Source organism: Boleophthalmus pectinirostris, unplaced genomic scaffold (assembly GCF_026225935.1).
Source record: "Boleophthalmus pectinirostris isolate CB_2022bp ecotype Guang Dong unplaced genomic scaffold, ASM2622593v1 HiC_scaffold_15, whole genome shotgun sequence".
In the NCBI taxonomy this organism is placed as follows: Eukaryota; Metazoa; Chordata; class Actinopteri; order Gobiiformes; family Gobiidae; genus Boleophthalmus; species Boleophthalmus pectinirostris.
In genome coordinates this window covers 29361112-29383262 of record NW_026571070.1, presented here as the reverse complement: position 1 = coordinate 29383262, position 22151 = coordinate 29361112, and the positions used below count along the sequence as shown (strand labels likewise).

Sequence of the window (22151 nt, the reverse complement as noted above, 5' to 3'; positions counted from 1 at the left end):
ACATTCCGAGCACCCTAATGATTCACCTCAACAGAGTTTTGTCTTTAGTGAAGTTTAGTCGTTATTTAAAGAGGCAATGCACAGAGACAACAGAGATGTTCCACACCAGATCATAGATAAATCGCTAATACATTAATGGTAACAATAACTAGTATGCTAACAGTGCACCAACCTTACTTTTTAGTTCACGGATGATAAAACACTTTATAATTAGATTGAAACGGCACACAGCAGTCTCATTTGGATCCTAATTTGAAAACTAATATGACTTTATGAAAGCAACACTTTGAATTTTACTTTCTACCAATGATATTACCATAATGTGTTAAAAAAATCAAACCTTTCAGCACACTCTTCAACTAATTAAACATTTTATCGATTAAAAACCCAAAGATTAACAGCCATTCTGACTCGACTTCACCACATATCCACTACCCAGAGTGCTATTTTTCTTCTAAAGTAAGTCTAAAACATGAGAAGACTAGCTTTCATAACTACACCTCCTCCCCACTGGGTGCTTCTCATTGCAGGATCTCAGCACAGTTGAGTCCTGCTGTGGTGGAAGAATCAGAGGAGATGACCACGTGAGACAGAGAAAAGAAACAGAACCAAACGAGAGAAAGAACCAAAAGCACCGCCTCAGGCCAAACATGAAACAAGTGGAAGCCCAGAAAACAACAGCGTGTTTGAGAAGAGACGAAGAAAGAGCTGAGCACACTTTGAAATGTGGACGCATGAAAAGTATGAAACTATTGCAGAAGGAAAGTTACTACTACTATTAATGCTACTACTACTAATACAACTACTACTACTGCTACTACAGTTTCTGCTTAGTGCTATTGTTGGCTACCAATGATATTGCTTCTTCTACTACTATTACTGTTAACGCTACTAGTACAGAAGTAGTACCACTACCGGAACTCCAGTTACTACTACAATCACAACTGCAATTACTACTACCACACTATTATTGCAATTGGTACTACCACATTATGAAAACAACTAATACAGCAATAACTACCGTATTTTTGGACTATAAGTGGCACTTTTTTTCCTGTGACTTAAACTCTGGTACGACTTTTATATTAAAATTTTCACACTGACAGTCATGAGAGGCTCTAGTCTTGTGTGTCAGTATCTGCTGCTCCTATTACTCCTGTACCACTGTCACTTCACTGCGCATGTCTCGTGCAGAAAGTCGCTGTACTGCTGCAAGTAGTGAAATATTCAGCCGAAAATAATCGAGCAGCAGAAAGAAAGTTTGGAGTGAGCGAAAAACTTGTGAGGGACTGGCGGGAAGTGGTGATGGAGAACACAGCTTCACAGTAGCCGGGAGGGTGAACTATGCAACTTTCCTGGAAGTCACTGGATAGATCGACAAAGCCTGAACTTCAGTGGCACCAAAACCAATAATTCTAACTGAAACTCATGCTGAGTCTGACGACAGCGACACAGAAGAGGAAGCTGTGCTCTGTTTACCTCCGGAGGTCATGGAGTTGTTCAGAAGTGACACCGAGGATGAAGAATTGAATTGACTTAGTGATTTGGAGTGAGATGGAGAGTTTGGTAAACTTGTTCTGTTCTGTTTTTTATGCTATAGTTTATCTGAAGAACTGTTCATATGTGACGTTAACAGTCTGTTGTTCTCTCTTCTATTGTTATTACTACAACTTGACTTTCAAGATAAAATGTCGGTTCCTGGTTTCTGATTTTATCAAATACATTTCCCCCAAAAAAGTACCACTTACTTGACTTATGTTTTGTTCTTCTTCATTACGCATGTTTTGGTTGGTGCGACTTACACTCCGGAGCAACTTATAGTCCAAAAAATACGGTACTATAATTACTACTACTCCTAATACTATCACTACTGCATCTTTTATTACTACTACAACAACAACAGCAACTACTGCAATTACTACTAGTAATAGTACTACTGCAATTAAAGCAAACAGCTACAACTGCAACTACTATAACAAACTTCAAACATACTTCACCAAACAACTACAGCAACATTTTCTTGTACTTCACTACTATTATATATATACTAATGCCTTATTTGTTTGTTTGTTTTTTATTTGTGAATTTAATTTTATAAAAAATGAAAAATAAATAAATACATAAGATTTTAATGGTCTAATGTGCATCAACCACACCAGTAGTAACCATGGTAGTCCCTCAGCCCTTTTACACTCCATCCATCCATTCGTTCGTTCATTCACATATTCGTCTTTTACCTGATGTCATGGTTGAACGGCACCACGTGGATCCCCAGGGGCCCTCCTTCGTTGCACACCTCCACTGGCCTCAGCATGCTCCTGTCGCCACGGTGATGGATGAGACACCACGAAAAAAAAAGAAAAAAAAAAGAGAAGAGACAAGAAAAGAACGGCTTTAGATACACGCATACCAAATCGCCACGGCAACAAGCAAATGCAAAACTACACGATACGAAAGTTGACAGAGACATGACAGCCGCTTGATGGAGCTGTATTGTGTCGGCTAAAGAGTCATTTATTTGAGTCTGACGCAGTGCCCAGGGGTCAACTGCAGGGGGCGAAATGGAGACACCAATTATGTGATTAGAATCGGGGCGTCGGGGTAAAAGAAGACGTTAATTGAAAAAGGGGGTGGGAGGGGTAAAGGGGAGGGGGAGGTGTTAATTTGTTTAGATAGCGCATCAGAATGATACATGTGTTAGCAAGTGGCGTGAGCTTTGCTGGGATAATGTAATAATGTTGTTCGTATTAGAGGTATTAATTAAGATAAAGAAAGAAATTGTGTTTTTATTGTTGTTTTATCACTGAGGTCAATGCAGATTAATTTTGTAACAGAAAAATCAAATATATATTTAAAAAAAATGCATGGTGATATTCTAAGGACAAATTTCTGTATTCGCTATTGTTTACAAAATAAAAATAAAAATAATACCCAGGCCAACAGTATATCCATGCAAGTGAGGATTGAAAATAAGAATTTCTTCTAAAAGGTCCCATATTACACAAAATTGACGCTTTAAGCCATGTTATAATGTTGTTACCTTATCAAAAACATACTTGGAGTTGTGTTTTGTTTCATTCACACGTCTGAGTAATCCTTTATCATTAGTCTGTTTACATCTCCAAAGCTCAAAATGCTCTGTTCCACCTTGTGATGTCATGAACTAGTAATTTTCAAGTTAACAGCGACCTTTTATCTTTTGTTCAGTAGAAATTAGCAACTTCAGGGCTGAAATTATCCAAATGATTCTCGTGAAGGTGTATGGAGTTTAAAAACACAGTGGAGCCCTTCCTGTACTACATGACATCACAAGGTGGAAGAGAGTGTTTTTGTATGAGAGAAGAACTAAGGCTACGTTTATATAAGTAAGTGGCGTCGAGTCTTCACTTTTTATTCTGCATTTAGATGAGAGTTTTCAGGAGTAAATCTGCGTGCACACGGTGACGCAAAAGTGTGTGGAATTGGATTGGATTAGAATATGTTTGTACTTGAAGCAACAAGGGCATCTTTGGACATACGGAAGATTCCACGTCATGCATTTTCATCAGCTACTCCTTCCACAAAGTTGTCCCACCATCGAGGTCTCGTCCATATCCGTCTGACTCGCCTGCGACGAACAGGTGCATCCAGAATTTGACAGAGGTGATTGCAGATCCTTCTCTGTTCACTAATAGTGTCTCTGCAGATTCTCTACATTTGTTGGGATGCCGCTTGTAAGTTTATTTGAGCTGCTTGAAGGTCCGATGCATGGAAATGATCCGACATGTTTGTTTCTGTGTACTGCATGTATGTGGCGTAAACATGTAAGCAACCTGAGCAGATCTGACCAGAGTTTTGCGTCTTGGGCAGTGTAAACGGAAACGCTACGGTGGAGTGTATTCAACTTTTACACTCTGGAGGGTGGTTTCAGATTTTTGCGTTTTTAATTTCTGTTTGGACTTTTTCTGTTTGCTGGTTGTGTACTCACTCTAAGGTTAAAGCTGGAGAATGTTCTTGTGTGGAGTCTGCTCGGCCCACAGGTTCTATCCTCTCGATCCTTCTTTCCTGCCTCCTCTGCTCCTCCTCCTCCGCCTGGAAAACACACAACAATACAACACATGATTACAAGTGTGGTTTTGGTAACAGAATAGCTTCACATGACAGCAACACAATAAAATATTTTCAAACCAAAATGTCCAAGAAATCAAAACGTTGGTTCGTTGACATAAATCTGAACAGTTTATTATAATTTGTTTCATATGAGTGTCACCCATAGTGTTTCAGTGAAATGAAGCTCATCAACGCTTGTAGAATTTATTATTTATGGAATATTTAACAAAAAAATAAAAACACCAGGATCACACAGAGGGGGTTAATACAAACATTTGAAGACCAAAATGACGAGGCTCACAGCAGCAGTTACAGAGAGAAAGGTGACAATTTTTTCAATGTAAAGATTATTTATATATAGATGGATGGATGGATAGATATAGATATAGATAGAGATATGGATTTCAGATATGTATATATATAATATCTTTTTTTTCCCATATCTTTTTTTTCCCTGTTTTTCTTTTGTTAATTTTGTGTTTCTTACATGATTGTGACCGCTACTATTTCACTTCAACAACTAGGCATACTAATACTAAGACACCAAAGTACTAATACTAATAGTCAGTAACATGACTACAATTTCCACTAATACTACAAACACTATGTAGCAGTTTCAGTATTTGCTGTAGCAATGGAACCCAAATGTATGTACAATTATTTTTCACATTGTGAAACTACTACTAAGTCAACTAACTACTAATACTAACATGACTACACCTTCAACTAATGCTACAAACCCTAAGTTGTAGTCTTAGTATTTGCAGTAGTAGTACTAGAACCCAAATGTATGTTTTTCATTCCTTTTGAGTGCTACTACTACAACTTCTACATATACTAATACTAAACAACTAACTACTAATACTAACATACTGCTTCCACTAATACTACAAATACTAAGTAGTAGTTTAAATAGTTTTAAGTATAGTAGTGGTACTTGAACTGAAATGTATGTACAATTACTTTTCACAACTATTTATTTATTATGTTGTCCATTTGTGGTGTTTACATGATTTTAAGTGCTAGTACTACAACTACTACTCATACTAATACTATGACAAGTACTAATACTAACATGGCTACAACTTCCACTAAGACTACAAATACTACGTAGCAGTTTTAGTATTTGTAGTAGTATGGAACCCAAGTATACGTACAATCATTTTTCACATATATTTATTCATTTTTTGTTTTTTCATTTGTGTTCCTTACATTATTTTAAGTACTACTACTTCAACTACTATGTATACTAATACTAAGACAACTAACTACTAATACTAACATGACTACTACTTCTACTAATACTACAAACACTTAGTAATAGTCTTAGTATTTGTTGTAGTAGTACTAGAACCCAAATGTATGCGCAATTATTTTTTACGTTTATTTATTTTTTCAGTTTTTCCATTTGTTAATTTTGTGTTGTTTACATGATTTTAAGTGCTACTACTACAACTACTGCTACTTGCACTAATACTGCAAATACCATGTAGTAGTCTCAGTATGTAGTTGTGGTACTAGAACCCAAATGTGCATACAGTTACTTCAAAATTCATGTCAGGTGTGTTTTTTTCCCCCATCAAACTGAACTGAAATACAATCTTCCATTTTCCACCCAAACCGTATTCAAATCCACGACTTATAAATAGCTCGTCACCAGACCTGTCACGATCCAGACACTACACCGTCTGCACAGACACCTCTGCTCAAACGCTTTGTTAGCCTGCGCTATTTCCTGCCCGAACTTTGACCTTTCGTCTTCTCTCACTTCCCCCAAATGTCAAGCGTCTCTAAGCAGGTGCGTCGCTTTATGGAAATGCGCTCGTCCCATTGAGAAACCGGCATATCTCGGATGACACAAAATGGCTGCCGTGAGAGTCTACGGGGTGTTTATTTACCATGGGACTGGGAAGGAGGAAAGTGAATGTTATTTAAGAAAAAGCAGGTGACTGATTTGAATTTTGTGTCAGGTGCCATGTCCCAAGTGGGGGCTATTATTCGGAAAACCTTTAAGACGACCAAATGTCAAAAGGTTGGTTCTATAAATGAAGATATGCTGAGATGAGATGGTTATGTATGTGAGGTTTTGGAGGGTGGATGGTGTGGTAGGATGCATCAAGGCCAGTTTATAATCCAATGTCAAATCTGCGGCCAATCAGAAAGCTCTGTGACGCACCTAGACCTTTTTCACAATGTGCAGCGATGTAGGGTAAACATCACTTCCAGTTAATGCTTTTCTGTGGCAAAATATCTGTGGAAATGTCTTGCGTATTTTCCAGGGTATCCCCAGGTTTCACTACTCCAAATTTAAGACTTTTTAAAGACCTTTTTAAGACCACTTAAATGAAATTTAAGACCAACATCGCACCCATTATGCGGGCGAAAAACACCAGATCCACTTCTAATACTGGCCATTACCCACTGATTTAAAGAACAAAAAACACTTTCATTATAAAGGCGGCAAGGTGGCTGAGTTGCTAGCACTCATGCAGGTTCTGGGAGTTTGCGTGTTTCTCCCTATGTCTGGATGTGTTTCCTCTGGGCGCTCCTGTTTCCCCCATCAACCCAAAACATGTTACAGGTCTCCATGAACAGATGATAGTCAAGGTCAATTAAAATACAATCAATTCAATCATTGTGTCCTTAGGCAAGACACTTCACCCACATTGCCTAGTATGAAAGTGGTGTGTGTGTGAGTGATGGTGGTGGTCGGAGGGATCGATGGCACCGATTGGCATGGCAGCCGCGCTTCTGTCAGAGTGCCCCAGGGCAGCTGTGGCTACAATAGTAGCTTACCATCACCAGGTATAGAGTGAATGAATAATGCTGAATGAATAATGTTGAATAATGCTCTGTAAAGCGTCTTTGGGGACAGAAAATGTCTGTGAAAAGCGCTATACAAATAAAGACTTGCTTACTTACTTTCTAACTAAATAAAGCCGCAAGCAGAGATAAAGGGCTCATCGCTTGTGACAAATGAAGGGCATGTTTTGGAGGAATGCCATGCCCCCCCAAAAAAATATTGTAAGGATTTATCAACAGCATATCCCTCAAAATGTTACTTCATAATTTAAATAATAATGTACTTATTTATTCAGAATACACTGAACACCGTGTAACATTTGATGGAGGTCTGTCACCAGCTTTTCTGTTGCTTGAAATGTTCCACAGTATGGCATTACACTTAATTATCCCCACACATACAGTTGGTGATGCCATCAGGCCAAGTTACATGTCACATCTGTGGAGAGGTGAGCCCTCTCACAATAAGAATCCAAGCTTTTAAGTAAATAAAAACACGTTATAACATAAATGCAAGATGGTTACGTTTAATGCCATACCAGGACATTCCAGACAAATTAACATCTCCATGGAGACAAGCAGATGTCAGACTCTCCACCAGAAAAGTTACACAGTGCACCTTTACGCTTATGTACATTCTCTAGCCTCATATTTCTTTTTTTTTTTTTCATTTTTCATGGAACAACTACGTAAAAATAAGCTACAAAAGATGACATTTCGCGTTTGCATTACCGGGACATGTGTGGAAAAAAATCCGTTGAGGTAGCAGCCCGAATAAACGCAGAATACTGAGCAGGAGAGGAGCAGACAGACGGAGATAAAGTCACCAAAACACAGAAAACAGAAAAAGTCAGAAACAGGAGTTCGAAAATGGCATCGTGTTATCTGTAAATCAGGCGTAGATTGCTTTCCAAACACGATGACATTTCCAGGAGAGGCAAAGAACTTTCTTAAGTGTCCTCTCCTTGATACGGGCTCCATGATGGCCCCTCGCCTCCTCCTCATTCATTTGTGCCAAGGACGTGTACGCAGAACCTCTCGAAGAAGTACAAAGTTTTTTGTTTTTTTTTAAATACAATTGTCTCAAAGTGCTATGATTTAAAGCGTGGAACAAAAGCCTCTCGACATTGGTGTGACCCTCTATATGCTTAAATACTGTTATGTTAGAGAGTTATGTAGAATAGAGAGTTGCATTTAAATGGAGAGACTTAAATTGTGAAAATGTTGTAGTATCTTGCGGTTATCTTGTAGAAAAGGGGTCTGACAGTTGAACATTTACGTATAAATTGATACTTTGCAGCTGATGGCATTAACATTCCCTAACTAACTGTAGGAACTGCTCTGTCTGAAGCTTTGTTACTCAAGTTAGACTTTAATCTGTGCTTTTTTTCAGTTAGTCACGCTCAACACAAACAGAACCATGAACACTCAGACTGCTCACAGGCTCCTGAAAAAGTGTTTTTTAAAATCTATTCTGTGTGTTTTGAGTTTTCACATGATCTTTAAACTTTTTCACAGTGTTTGCGAATGTGTGCATTGTGCCACCATGGTTTCAGACTATAAGTCGCACATTTTTCATGGTTTGGGTGTTTCTCGTGACTTATACTCTGGTGCGACTTATATATTAAAATGTTCATACTGACAGTCGCGTGAGGGTGCTGTACCACTGTCACTTGGTTCTACTGAGCATGTCTCCTGCAGAAAGAGTACCTGTCCTGTCTGTATCATGTCAGACGATCGCACCGTTACTTCTGTACCACTGAAAATTTAAAATTAAAATAATTTTATAAAGACAACTGAAAAGACTGACCACAAATACCCCCAAAAAGAAAATCATATTTTACAGATTACAAGCTGCAAGTAGTGAAATATGCAACTGACAGCGGTAATCGAGCAGCAGAAAGAAAGTTTGGTGTGAAGTTATGACAACAAGTGCACAACAAGTTTATCTGAAGAACTGTTTATATGTGACACTAACAGTCTGTTGTTCTCTCTTCTATTGTTGTTACTAGAACTTGACTTTCAACATGAAATGTCGGTTCCTGGTCTCTGATTTTATATAAATAAATTTCCATTAAAAAGTGCGACTTGTGTTTTTTTTCTTCTTCATTACACAGTTTTTAAGTGGTGCAGCTTATACTCCAGAGCGACTTATAGTCCGAAAAATACAGTATGTTATTTTTGACATTTTTAAGACAATAAAATCAAGTCCAGTGTCTTTAACCCTTTGAGCAGAGGTGGCGTTAAACCATAAAACATGTACCCTCGTCCATGTAGTCGCACCCATCCACAAGTGACCAGGCAGGCTAAAAATACACCTCCTTCTCCACCTATTTTTCTCTCCATTCACCATTCCAGACAGTTGCTTTTGCCTTTAAACCCCTCCATCTTGTGTGTCCGCTGGGAGCTTTTAGCACCCTGTTGATCCATGGAACCATCAGGAGAGGAGAGGCCCATCAAAGTCCCATTAACACATGTGACGCTAACCCGGAGTGCGTGTCTTTTTCAAATCTCTTCTATTTATTCATTTAGGGTAATTAAGTTTGATTTATTTTTCATCAAAGCTTCTCTTCTGATGAAAAAAAAAAAAAGCTAATTTATTTTTTATTCATTTTATGTTTTTGTATTTCTTCCATTGTGGGACAAATTAAGAATATTTGTCTTTCTGTTTTGCAAATGAAAGAATGTTAAAAACGCTATAAAAAAAAAAAATCATTACAAAATTACTTGACTACTTTGATGAGTTTCATTTGACTGGAGCCGTACGCTATTGGTGACAACATCACACTCAGTTCTTTATACAGTCTGATCATTATTTATTCAGATTTAAGCTTATGTACATTATAAAATGCATTTTTATTTTTTATGTTTTTTCCATTGTGACGCAAACTGATAAATGTATTTCTGTTGTGCAAATAAAAATATGTTAAAAATGCTATAAAAAATTTTAAAGAAGGATGAAATTATTGAGATTTGGAGACAAAATTGCTCCTTCTGGCCCTATAACTGCAGGCCTCAATGAGCTTCATTTGACTGGAGCCGTACGATATGGGTGACATCACACGCATTTTTTTATACAGTCTGATCATAATTTAAATAGTAATGTACTTATTTATTCAGATTTAAGCTTAAGAACATTGGCAGATGTATTTTTTATTTTTATGTTTTTGTATTTTTTCCTTTGTGAAGCAAACTAGGAATTTTGTTTCTGTTGTGCAAATAAAAATATGTTAAAAACACTATAAAAAAAGATAACTCACATGGAAAGAAGGATAAAATGATTGAGATTTAGAGAGGCAACAAAAGTAAAATTTTGTGCACTTGAACAACTAGGCAAAATTCCTCCTTTTGGCCCCATTACTGAAAGCCTTGATGAGCTTCATTTGACTGTAGCCAAATGATATGGGTGACATCATACTCACTTTTTTTTTTTTTTTTTTTTTTTTTTTTTTTTTCTGTTTTGGAAATTAAAAACAAACAAACAAACAAAAACACTTTAACATCTAGACAAAATGACTTATGGATGACTATGGCCTCTTCATATTTAGAAACTACAGATGTTGATATTAGCAGCTGTCTGGTCCAAAGGGTGTGTCTCCCTCTCCCTTTGCTCTGAGCACAGGACAAAGAGTGTTTTTGAAGAGCTGTCAGAAATGTCCGAAAGGAAAAAAAAAAAAAAACTATGTCACATCTCAAATACAGTTCAAGAGTTCTGAGCTGGAGGTGCTTGGTGATTACAAGGACTAATACACGGCATATTTAGATCACCATGTTACATTTTGTTGTTTTGAAAATGCTATATTCACCTGCTAATGCAGCACATCGCATCAGGTTTGTGAAGTTATAGTCTATTGTTTTGTATCATGTTTTTGTATATTTAAGGAGAACTGTCGTGTGGGAGCATGGGTGATGTAGGCTTGTGGGCGGAGCCTTGCACAGAATCTTACATCTAACCATGAAAAGGGTTTGAATAGGGCACGGGTAAGATCGCTAGATTACACATTACACATGCATGGATGATATTTACAACCTGTTCAGGCATGTTTTTGATGAGGAAACAATGTTATAACATGGTAGAAAGCAAAAAATATCACCGCTTTAAATCAGATGTGGTTCTATTCAAGCAAATATTTATTCATAACAATTGTAAAAGTGTTATGTTAAACAAAATTGGCTTTTATGAGCTTTAAATCATCTTAGAATGTTGTTACCGCCTCAAAAACATACATGGACTTGTGTAATATAGGCCATTTAATAATGTTTCGTAATTTTATGTTTTATTAATTCATTCATATGTATTTCTGGTCTAAAACTGTCGGAAAAATAAATACATTAAAATAAAAAAAGACCGAGAGGAGGGGTGGGGAAGCCGAGGTGTTTTTGAAGACTTGTCAGACACGTCCAAAATCAGACTCCATACGTGTGTCATGTGCGGCGGATGTGCTGATTTTAGCTACGGGCCAATCCACACGCAGCTGGGACAGGGCCTAGAATCAGGTCTAACAAGGAGGAGGTCAAAGGTCAAGGCCAGCGGTGTCATGTGATCCCGGTAGCCCCTCCCCTTCCTCCTCAAGGGGCCGAGATGTGTGACAGCTTCATGTGTGGAGCAGACAAACAGACAGGCACTCTTCAGATAACGAGACAACGACAAAAGGCAAAGAGCAAGACTAAAGAAAAAACAAAAACAAAAAAAACAAAAAAAGACAGACCATTCAGTTCAGTTGTTGTGTCTGGAAGAGTGCCTTGCCCAACAACACAAAAACAGTATGCATGCATGGGAGAAGATATCTCTTTTTTATGCTTATTCTGTATATGTATATGTTCACTCGCTGAACTCAATCAAGAAAAGGCGGAATATTTAAATATGATTGGTCAAAGGGCCTCAACTAACTAGGCTGGCATCACCTCGTGCCTCCACTCAATTTAATTTCTCTCCAGCCACTAGGTCAGGAATCAAAATACACTAGACTGTTTGCAACAACTCCAGAAGTTGTAGACTTCAATCTACTGGTCAATCTGCAAAGAGCTGTGAAGCCATGACATCAAACTCAAGCATTTGTCTGGGTCCTTTTGTGGTCCAACACAACAGTAAACAAAGCGTCGAGATGGATGTAGATGAAGACAGACAAAAAAAAAAACAGACATCATCTCTGTTCAGAAATGCACAAAGCTTTTTCCTTCTGCACGTTTTAACAAATGAAATAGTCCATATTGTCACGAAAACACATGTAACTGAGCAAATGCAAGGGAGATGTGTTTAATGCCCTGCTGTGGAACATTCTAGGCAAAGAAATAACATCTCCATGGAGACAAGCAAGTAGCAGACCCTCCACCTTAGAATTACATAGTGCATCCTTAAAGATGCATCTTGTAACTTTTCCGGCAAGAGCCCATGCTTTTCTCCATGGAGATGTTATTGTTTTGTCTGGAATATTACGCAGTATGACATTAAACCTTTCTATCTTCATGGAGACCAAACCAGACCAAGTTACAGGTCAGATCTGTGGAGAGGCGACCCCGCTCACTGTCAGAATGTGTTTTTCTAGGGCTTTCCAAGTTGTAAAACCATCTGTAATTAAAAAAAAGTTTAAAATAGAGATGTTTAATGTCATACTGTGGAACATTCTAGACAGAGCAATGACATATCCACAGAAACAAGCAGGTGACAGACCCCCAGCAAAAAAGTTACATAGTGCACATTTAAGTTTTCATATCAAGCTACAAAAGTTATACATAAAGATATATATTAAAAAAAGACCTGGTGTACATTTGTGTTATAGGTACACTAGTCTTCTCAAAGTGTGTTAGAAAAAATAATAATATAATAAAAATCCATGTGTGAACAGCTGCATGGTGGGGCTTTCCTCTGCTCACACAAAGGTTAAGGAGCTATAATTGCGCCCTCATTACCTTCACTTAATGCACTGCCACTAAACCCTGTGAAATGAACAGGCCTGAATAGACCAGTGCACGTCTGCGGTGCACAATGGAGCACATACCAAGGCACGCTGCTTTTCTAATCTTTATAATGGCTTTAATAGAGTCATTATGAAGCATTTTTGACCCGTGTGAACAATTACAGCTGTATTTCCATCTCTGCGCAGGCTACGGTCGTGTGCATCTGCAGTTATGGACTCTTAAAGTGGAAAAACAAATTAAGTCAACTCAACAGTCTATATAACAGATACTGATGGGTGAAGAGGCCTAGTGTGTGAAAATTCAAAGAAAAATCGGACTTATTTGATTATAAAAAATACATGAATAAATAAAAATGTTTTGAAGTTATTGTATATGCTTGGCAAAATTAAAAAGCAAAAAACAAAAATACATATCTAGGGATTACTCATTATTAGTCTATGTTGCTAAGGTGTTTTCACTTTTGTTGTTTTTTTTTATTTAGTAGAAAAGTTGCATGTATACATATCGGGACTACCTCACTGGAGGAATATATTTCTGTGTGCATTTGAGGTGGAATTGATTTTATTTATTTATTTACTTACTTTAACTTATTATACTTACTTATTTACTTACTTTATTGTACATACTTACTTTACTTATGTACTTTCTTACTCACTATAATTAATACTTACTTTCTTACTTATTAGACTTACTTATTTACTTACTTCACTTTACGTACTTACTTTCTTAATTATTTTTCTTACTTATTATACTTATATACTTATTTTGTTTTACGTACGTACTTTCTTACTTATTGTACTTACTTTACTTATGTACTTACTTACTTTCTTACTCACTATAATTAATACTTACTTACTTTCTTACTTATTAGACTTACTTATTTGCTTACTTTACTTTATGTACTTACTTTCTTACTTATTATACTTACTCATTTACTTACTTTATTTTATGTTCTTACTTATTCTACTTACTTCATTTACGTACTTACTTACTTTCTTACTCATTATACTTACTTTACTTACATACTTAGTTACTTACTAACTAACTACTTTACTAATGTTACTTCCTTTTTTCCTTCCTTCCTTCCTTACTTACTAACTAACTATCTTACTTACTTACTTACTATTATGGGCGGTTCACTGAAAATTTTACTATACTATTTTCCCACGTAAATGACAACAAAAAAATGAAATTTTTCCCCCTTTCATTTACACTTCCGTATGTATATTATTGTAGTATTAATTTTGTTATTAATGCCTCTGTATCTTATTTTTACTTTTTATTTTACTTTTATTACTGATTTTTACTGAAAAACAAAACTAGCTCACTAACTTTACGCATTCCGAACATCTTAATTCCTCACCCTGATGAGTTTATAAGCGTTTTCACAAGAAATCAGAGTGAAACTAAGAACAACTAGCATGCTAACTAACATGCACTTCCTGAATAACACAATAAAACGCTTCAGAATTAGATGCAGACTGCACGTGGTGGACATAAACTGACCTCAAATGCTGCTTGTACAATAGACAAAAGACATACTTTACTCTAATACATGGGGAAAAATCAGGTACTGGTTCCATTTTATTGCTCGAAATCTGATTTTAGATATGTCAATAATCCTCAATAGCTCTAAACTTACATTTTCAAAGCCTAGTTTTTAGTACTCGCTCCATAATTACAATCTAAAATACCTCTTAATTGTATTGAACCTTGCTTAGACCCATTGACCTCCCGTTACCCCGATCCACGAACCTTATACCTTTACCCTCCCCGACTCCAACGCCATTACAACAGCCCATATGTCACCATGACGACCAGCGCCGGACACTTATTTACATTTATGCCCTGGACGGAGAGGGAATTTGAAAGGCTATGCTCGCGGATAAACTTGTTAGCCTCTCTTAATGACCTGATCCATCCTCGCCGAGCACGTCCCCTAAATGCCACTTAAGGGTTGTCAGCAAAAACGCAAATCCACTTTCGCCGTACTTTCTTATCCGCGCAATACTGTTATGATGTTACGCTCCCCCCCGATGATGCAAGCTAATGGTTATTTCAAGGCCCAATTAAAAATGTATTCGGCTGATTTACGAGGAGTCTGGTCCCTCTTAAGAGAACGTTTCATCGGAATATCTGGCAACGTGGAATCTCGGTCGACGGCGCAGTTGGACGGCGATCAAAGCCGGTCTGGTCTGGTGGGTTAGTTGGGAGCGGCGGGGGCGGGTTGTGTGTTCGGGCGCCAAGGGGAGCGGCGGAGGTTGCGGCGGGACATGTGTTGTGTTTTATGTTGGATGCGAGGCTCTCAAGGTCCGAGGGGAGGTGATGGCGTTCCAGATTAGAGGTTTGATGGACTTGGAAAGGATTTAAAAGCATGTTGTTGTTTTAGGTTCACAAAAAAAATATCAGATGAGATTATTTTGATATCATTTAGAAAAAACAGTGTCTAACTGTTAGCATTTCTTGAGATGTAATTCCAGAAATCTATCTTCAAAGTTGCACGTGGTTGAATATTATGTTGTTGTTGTTTTTTTTTTTTTTTGTTTAGTTTTTTATATACTTGATGCCCTTCCTGACCACACTGAAAAAAAACAATATCTAGGTAAATTATGTAAATGACTTAAATTAAGAACAGTTTATTTCATTTGAGTAGATTGACAAGTAAAATTATTTACCGATGGAATGTGTGTTTTTCTTAATTCAAGCAACATTCGATTTTGTTTCATATTTTAAGCGCAAAAATGTGTTGTTTTTCTCATTTTAAGTGTAGCAGGATATATTTTCATATTTTAAGTACAAAAAGTCTTATTCTGGTAGACAAGTGAAATTTAATCAAATCATGATAAAATATTCTTAATTCAAGTCATCTTAACTTGACTAGATTGAGTGTTTTGCAGTGCAAGACTAGTTCAAGATCTGGAGATGGGTCGCACAGCTCTGGACAGTGGAAAAAAGTGGCTCTAAGTGGCTCAGTGGTTAGAGCCCAAATGTTGTGGGTTCAGTTTTCGCTTGGACTTGTTCTGTTGTTGTGTCCTTAGGCAAAACACTTCACCTCTTTTGATCATATTTCAAGACACTCAAAGCGCTTTACATCAAGGGACCACTCACCCATTCACACATATTCATACACCAGTGTACACAGACAATGATGGTAAGGGGGGTTAAGTGTCTTGCCCAAGGACACAACAACAGCATTTGTCTGTAGGAGTTGGAACTGCACTGCCAATCTATGGGTTTAGTTTAGTCTTAATTTATTTAATGAGACAGGGACAGTGCACAATATACACTAACGTTAACAGGAGAGATGCATTGTACCAGGTTGTCATCCAGGCTGGCGCCACCTAGTGCCTCCACTCAATTTCATTTCTCTCTTGGCTCCAGCCAATCAGCTAAGATCCATACATTCTGTGTTGGCAACAATTCCCGAGATCGAGGATTTAAAGCCAGAACAAAGAGAATGTTTGGTGAATTTTATCAAGGGGAAAGACGTTATTGTCCTTCTTCCTACGGGATTTGGGAAAAGCTTAATATACCAGTTAGCCCCGTTAGTGGCACATTACATATGTCATGACCAAATAGCAGCGATTGGTTAAATAAAAAAAGTACCTGCCTACTGTCGAGCGAATAAATTCTAACACTGCAAGGTCAGACGGATTCTACGAAGTGAAACCGGATGATGAATCAGGCTACCAGGTCGTAGCACCAGTCCTAATTTCCACCTATCATCCCTCGGCAGGTTGATGTTATAGATCATAAAATCAAATTTAGAGAATCTGTTTATAATGTTCGGAGCATCATAACAATTCTGTATCATTATTCACACCCATTTCTCTCAGCATCTTAAAGTTATCATCATAATCATCATTCAAGTCATTCACTCCAAAACATCACACTCTCTCCAGACACTCATCAGTCCACCTTATCGTTGCAGGTTTTGGTTTAAAAGCGGTCAGTAGATCTGATTGCTCAACCAATGATGTTTATATCGAGAGGGTGATCCAAACTGCCAGCTTTCATATCATTGGACAAACGCTTGCCTTTGCCTAGTGGCGTGGTGTGAGTGTGATTCATGGTGGTTGAATGGGGCAGATTGGCAGCCTCACTTCTGCAAGTAGCTGTGGCCATTACGTGCACTAAAAAAGTAAAGCATCATTATTATTCTAACACAATAGAGCATATTTAAACCTTCAGGGGCCAATATTTCTCTTTTCTGCTGTATGTTATAATGTAGTTTCGTCATCACAAACACACCCAGAGTCGTGTTTTGTCTCATTCACACATGTTTAACACACAAACCCTGCATATTTACACTGAGTTCTTCTATCAGACTGAACACACAAGTTCCACCTTGTGATGTCATGTGACAATGCAGGAAGTGCTCCAATGTGTTTTTAAACTCCATACACATTCACTTAAACCATTTGGAGAATTTCATCCCTGGAATTGTCAATCTCTACAACTGAACAAAAGACAAAATGTCACTGTTAACTTGAAAACTACCACTTCATGACATCACAAGGTGGAACTACATAGGTCTCCAGGAAGAATAACTGAATAACCGGTAATGAAAGTCAATTAAATACATTCGAACAATTAAAGTACTGTCCCAACTGTATGCTTTTAATTGTATGTTTCAATAGTGTTTAACTTGTTTATGTCATTGTAAGGTGACTTTGAGTGTCCAGAAAGGCGCCTAATAAATAAAATCTATTATTAACTGGACATTTTGAGCTTTGGCAATGTAGACAGACTAATAATAAAAGGTTATGTGTGAATGAAACAAAACACAATTCTGGGTATGTTTTTGAGGAGGTAATAGGAGCTTTAACACCAAACACACTTTCCACCTACTACAAACTACAAATAATTGTAAATTGTTTTGGGCTGAATTTGAATTTTGAACAAAAAAGTAGTTATTTATTTAGTATTTTTTGGACTCTGCTGCTGATTTTCTTGTCAAAGTCAAAGCAGTATTTGTGGAAGTTTCTCTTTAAAGCCTCTGTTGTGGTAGCGCTGTGGCAGTGACGGGAGTGGAGCCCTGTAAAGCTGTTTGGGCTGATTTAGTGGGGTTTGCTCAGTGCCAGACAGGTTCTGATGCTGTTAGGTAAATTACATCAGGGACAGAAGCCACGTTTGTCCACATCAGGAGGACACAGTGGATATACAGGAAAGAGAGGGTGGGGCTTCAGAAGAGGGACATCTAAGAGACAATAGACTGGTTTTACTAGTGTAGTCTGTAGATTCTAACTGGAGTGGTTTGAAGGTTCTTCCAACAATAATGGTTTATATTTAAAGAGCCCATGGTACGCCATTTCCTGAGCTGTTATAATGGTTCATCATCACAAACAGACCTGGAGTTGTGTTTTGTTTTATTCACACATGTTTAACACACAAACCCTGAATATTTAGACTGAGTTCTTCTCTCAGGATGCTCTCAGAAAGTGGTCCACTGTGTTTTTAAACTCCATACACCTTAACAAGAGCCATTTTGATTATTTCAGACCTGGAATTGTCAATCTCAACTGAACCAAAGATAAAAGGAGCTCTTAACGTGAAAATTACAGCTTCATTAGCCAGGCTGATGCCACCTAGTGCCTTCGCTCAATTTCATTTCTCTCCAGCGACTAGGTCAGGAATTGGAATACACTGGACTGTTTGCAAGAATCCTGGAAGTTGTAGACCACGCACCGGCCAATCAGCGAAGAACTCAATCAAACTCAAGCGCCTGTCTGGGTCCCTTTTGTGGTTCAGCACAACAGTAAACAAAGCAATCGAGATGGATGTAGACGAAGACAGACATTCTGTGTTGGCAACGATTCCTGAGATCGAGGATTTAAAGCCGGAACAAAGAGAATGTTTGGTGAATTTTATCAAGAGGAAAGACATTTTTGCCCTTCTTCCTACAGGATTTGGGAAAAGCTTAATATACCAGTTAACCCTGTTAGTGGCGCATTACATATGTCATGACCAAATAGCAGCGATTGGTTAAATGAAAAAAAGTACCCGCCTACTGTTGAGCAAATGAATCCTAATTCTGCGAGCGTCATATGGTTTCCACAAAGTGAAACCGTCTGATGAATCGCAAGAGCATTTTGAGCTTTGGAGATGTAGACAAACTAATAATAAAGAGTTACTCAAGCATATGTGAATGAAGCACAAAAACAACCAGATAATGTTTTTGAGGAGGTAACAACAGTCCATTTTGTGTAATATGGAACATGTTCTGGAAACTTAATTCTAATCTATCTACACAAAGTTGTATTTATTATTATTATTTCCAGTTACATTTCAATATCATAAATCAGATGTTATCTTCAGACAGTTACTCTTACTTGAGTAATACTTTCTCCTGCACTGATCCAGCTTTTTCACTTCAGACACCAACATTGATACTGTGCGCCACTATGTTTTTACACTCCATTAGGGCTGCTCGATTATGGAAAAAAAAATCATTATCATGTTTATTTTGGTCAATACTGAAATCACGATTTTTCAAACGATTATATTTTTAGTTACACAATGCTTTTAGTCAGCATTTCTCTCTCTCAAAAAAAAAAAAAAAAAAGTCACTGATAATTTACACAAAACTTTCAAATTGAAAATAAATATCAGCTACAAATATGAACCTTAGAGCAGTTTTACAATGTATAAAACATAAAATGAATAAAATATACTTTGAACATGAAATAAGGCAGAAAAAAACATAAATGTAACCAAAATAAAGTATATATATAGCTGTTCCACAATCTCTATAGTTAAAAAATAAAATAAATATACTTATATCCCAAAATAACTTTGTGAAGCTAAATAGTTTCAACTCGATCATATGAGTTTGGAGATCATTTGACACACAAATCAAAATCGCGATCAAAATCCAATGAATTGCACAGACTTAAACTCCATCCACCTTCACGAGAATCATTTGGATGATGTCAGCTCTGGAATTACCAATCACAACTGGACTTGAAGTAAAAGGAGCTGTTAACTTGAAAACTACCACTATATGACATCACAAAGTGAAAGAGAGCATTTTGAGCTTTGGAGATGTAGACAAACTAATAATAAAGGAAGCGTGAATGAAAGAAAACACAACTCCAAGTCTGTTTTTGGCGAGAAAACATTCTTACATAAAGCTCACAAGAGTCAATTTTGCGATTTTGATATTTACACCTTTCAAATGAAAATGAATACATGTTTATTTATGTTTTTGTTTTTTCTTTACGTCCTTCTCTTTGACACGAATCGCCATCTTCTTCACGTCTCCCTTTGTCTGTGCGTGTAGAATCCATCATGCTCGGTAGCAGCCCTGCCCGTACTATCTCTGACATGTCTCCCTGTGTCTCTGCCCACTGTATCGTTAAATTGCACTTTAATTCAATTAGGGCCTGCTAATTATGAAGGCCCCAATCAATCACGTGCTGGCTAACGGGCCCACGGCGGAGAGGGGAGGGGCCGGGGACTTTTTCTCTCCAAAGATCATCAATATCCCACAGCGCTGACCCCACTTCCGGAGGTTCAAATGGCACGGAATCGCTCGGAATTGAGTTATCGTCAGAAGCTTTTTGTCCCTGCATTGTACCCTTACGAGCGGAGTGGATAATGGGTCTGAACAGAGTCGAAGATGCTGAGAAAGACAGTGCTTTGGTGTAGGAGGGTTGGCCCAGTTACTAGAAGGATGGTGGTTTGATTTCCACTCCTATCTCATGAACTGTAATTCCATACGTACATGTTTACTGAGAGTGAATCAACATTTTGCGCTAATAACTCTAGATTAAAAAGCTGAGTGTTAGTCATGCTTGTTTTTTGTCCAGTAACTTAAGGGTTGCTGGTTTGCAAAATATTGCATTGTGTCAATGGGCAATACATATGAACAGATGAAGAGTAAAAAAAACCAATGTATTTTAAAATGTCCCCAATAGAAACTCTAAGGTTAAAGGAACAGTCCGGAATTTTGGACATAGGACCTCATTTCCTAGTGAGCCAGAGTGTTGGAGACGTGTGGAGACACTTTTTGAAATATTCCATTCAGTTCTTGTATTTGCAGAGGTCGCTGGTGCTAGGCTAGTGCATGTCAATGGCCATAGTTATCCTGCCACTAAAAACAGTCTTACCCACTCCACAAAACACCCGAAGAAAATGTATTACAACACCAGATGGTTGATGTGAATGTCTGTGTCAACAGAATAATTTTAGAAGTAAAAACAACCTTGAACTGAAAGGATGTAAGTCTGAGCAGCAGCAGCGAGCTTGGCAGCAGCGGACTGATCTATGAGAAAATAGTCCCTCGACATGCGACGATTCATGCGATGCAAGGTTAGTTCAACAAAGATATTTACATGGACAGTCTGATGTAATAATAGATTTACTTCAGGTGTTTTGTTGAGTGGGTAAGACTGTTTTTAGTGGCAGGATAACTATGACCATTGACATGCACTAGTCTAGCACCAGCGACCTCTGCAAATACAAGGACTGGATGGAATATTTTAAAAAGTGTCTCCACACGTCTCCAACACTCTGGATCACTCGGAAATGAGGTCCTATGTCCAAAATTCCAGACTGTCCCTTTAATTGTTTGCATACTAGGTTGCTGGTTCAGTGTCTGCTTCCACAAGTGCAAACTTCTGTGATATCCTTGGGCAATACATGCATGCTGAACAGTGTAGTGTACTTGGTCATCAGCCAGTTTCACTTCGTGGAAACCGTCTGACCTCGCAGCTTTACAATCTGTCTGCTCAATGGTAGACAGGCACTTTTTTTTAAAATTTAACCAATTGCTGCTATTTGGTTCGTGATGTATGTAATGTACCGCTAAGCTTTTCCCAAATCTCGTTGGAAGAAGGGCAATAACGTCTTTCCCCTTGACAAAATTCACCAAACATTCTCTTTGTTCCGGCTTTAAATGCCTCGATCTTGGGAATTGTTGCCAACACAGAATGTATGACTCTTTGCTGATTGGCTGGTGCCTGAACTTGCATTTCCGGGCTTCTTGCAAACTGTCTAGTTTATTCTGATTCCTGACCTAGTCCCTGGAGAGAAATTAAGCTGAGCGGCTACTAAATTGTAACATACACATTTTAAAAGCGTGGACCCTATTTCCAACTGAAAAGATTTGTGTTGGAGCTCCCCCTGCTGACGGAAACAAACATGGACCATGAAAAACAAGCATGTTAGCAGACACTTAGTAGCCGAGTCATACTAAAATACCCATGTGTTGATAGTGAATGGAATTTGAATGGATAAAATGTTCAACATTTTAAGCCCTAAAGGGAGTGCTCAGAGAAGATGGCCTTGTAAACAGGATCAATGAAATGAGGGTGAATGAAACAAATACAACTCCAGGT

General features: G+C 37.8%; 1 protein-coding gene across 1 annotated transcript in view; it reads right to left on the bottom strand.

Moving 5' to 3' along the window:
- pard3aa (par-3 family cell polarity regulator alpha, a) overlaps positions 1–22151 on the bottom strand; it is an 826722-nt gene that overhangs the window by 548960 nt on the left and 255611 nt on the right. The window contains exons 6-7 of the mRNA XM_055151054.1: positions 3968–4071; positions 2238–2318 (exon numbers count right to left, since the gene is read on the bottom strand). Coding sequence (XP_055007029.1) covers positions 2238–2318; positions 3968–4071 — 185 coding nt within the window. The remainder of the gene's footprint in view (positions 1–2237; positions 2319–3967; positions 4072–22151) is intronic.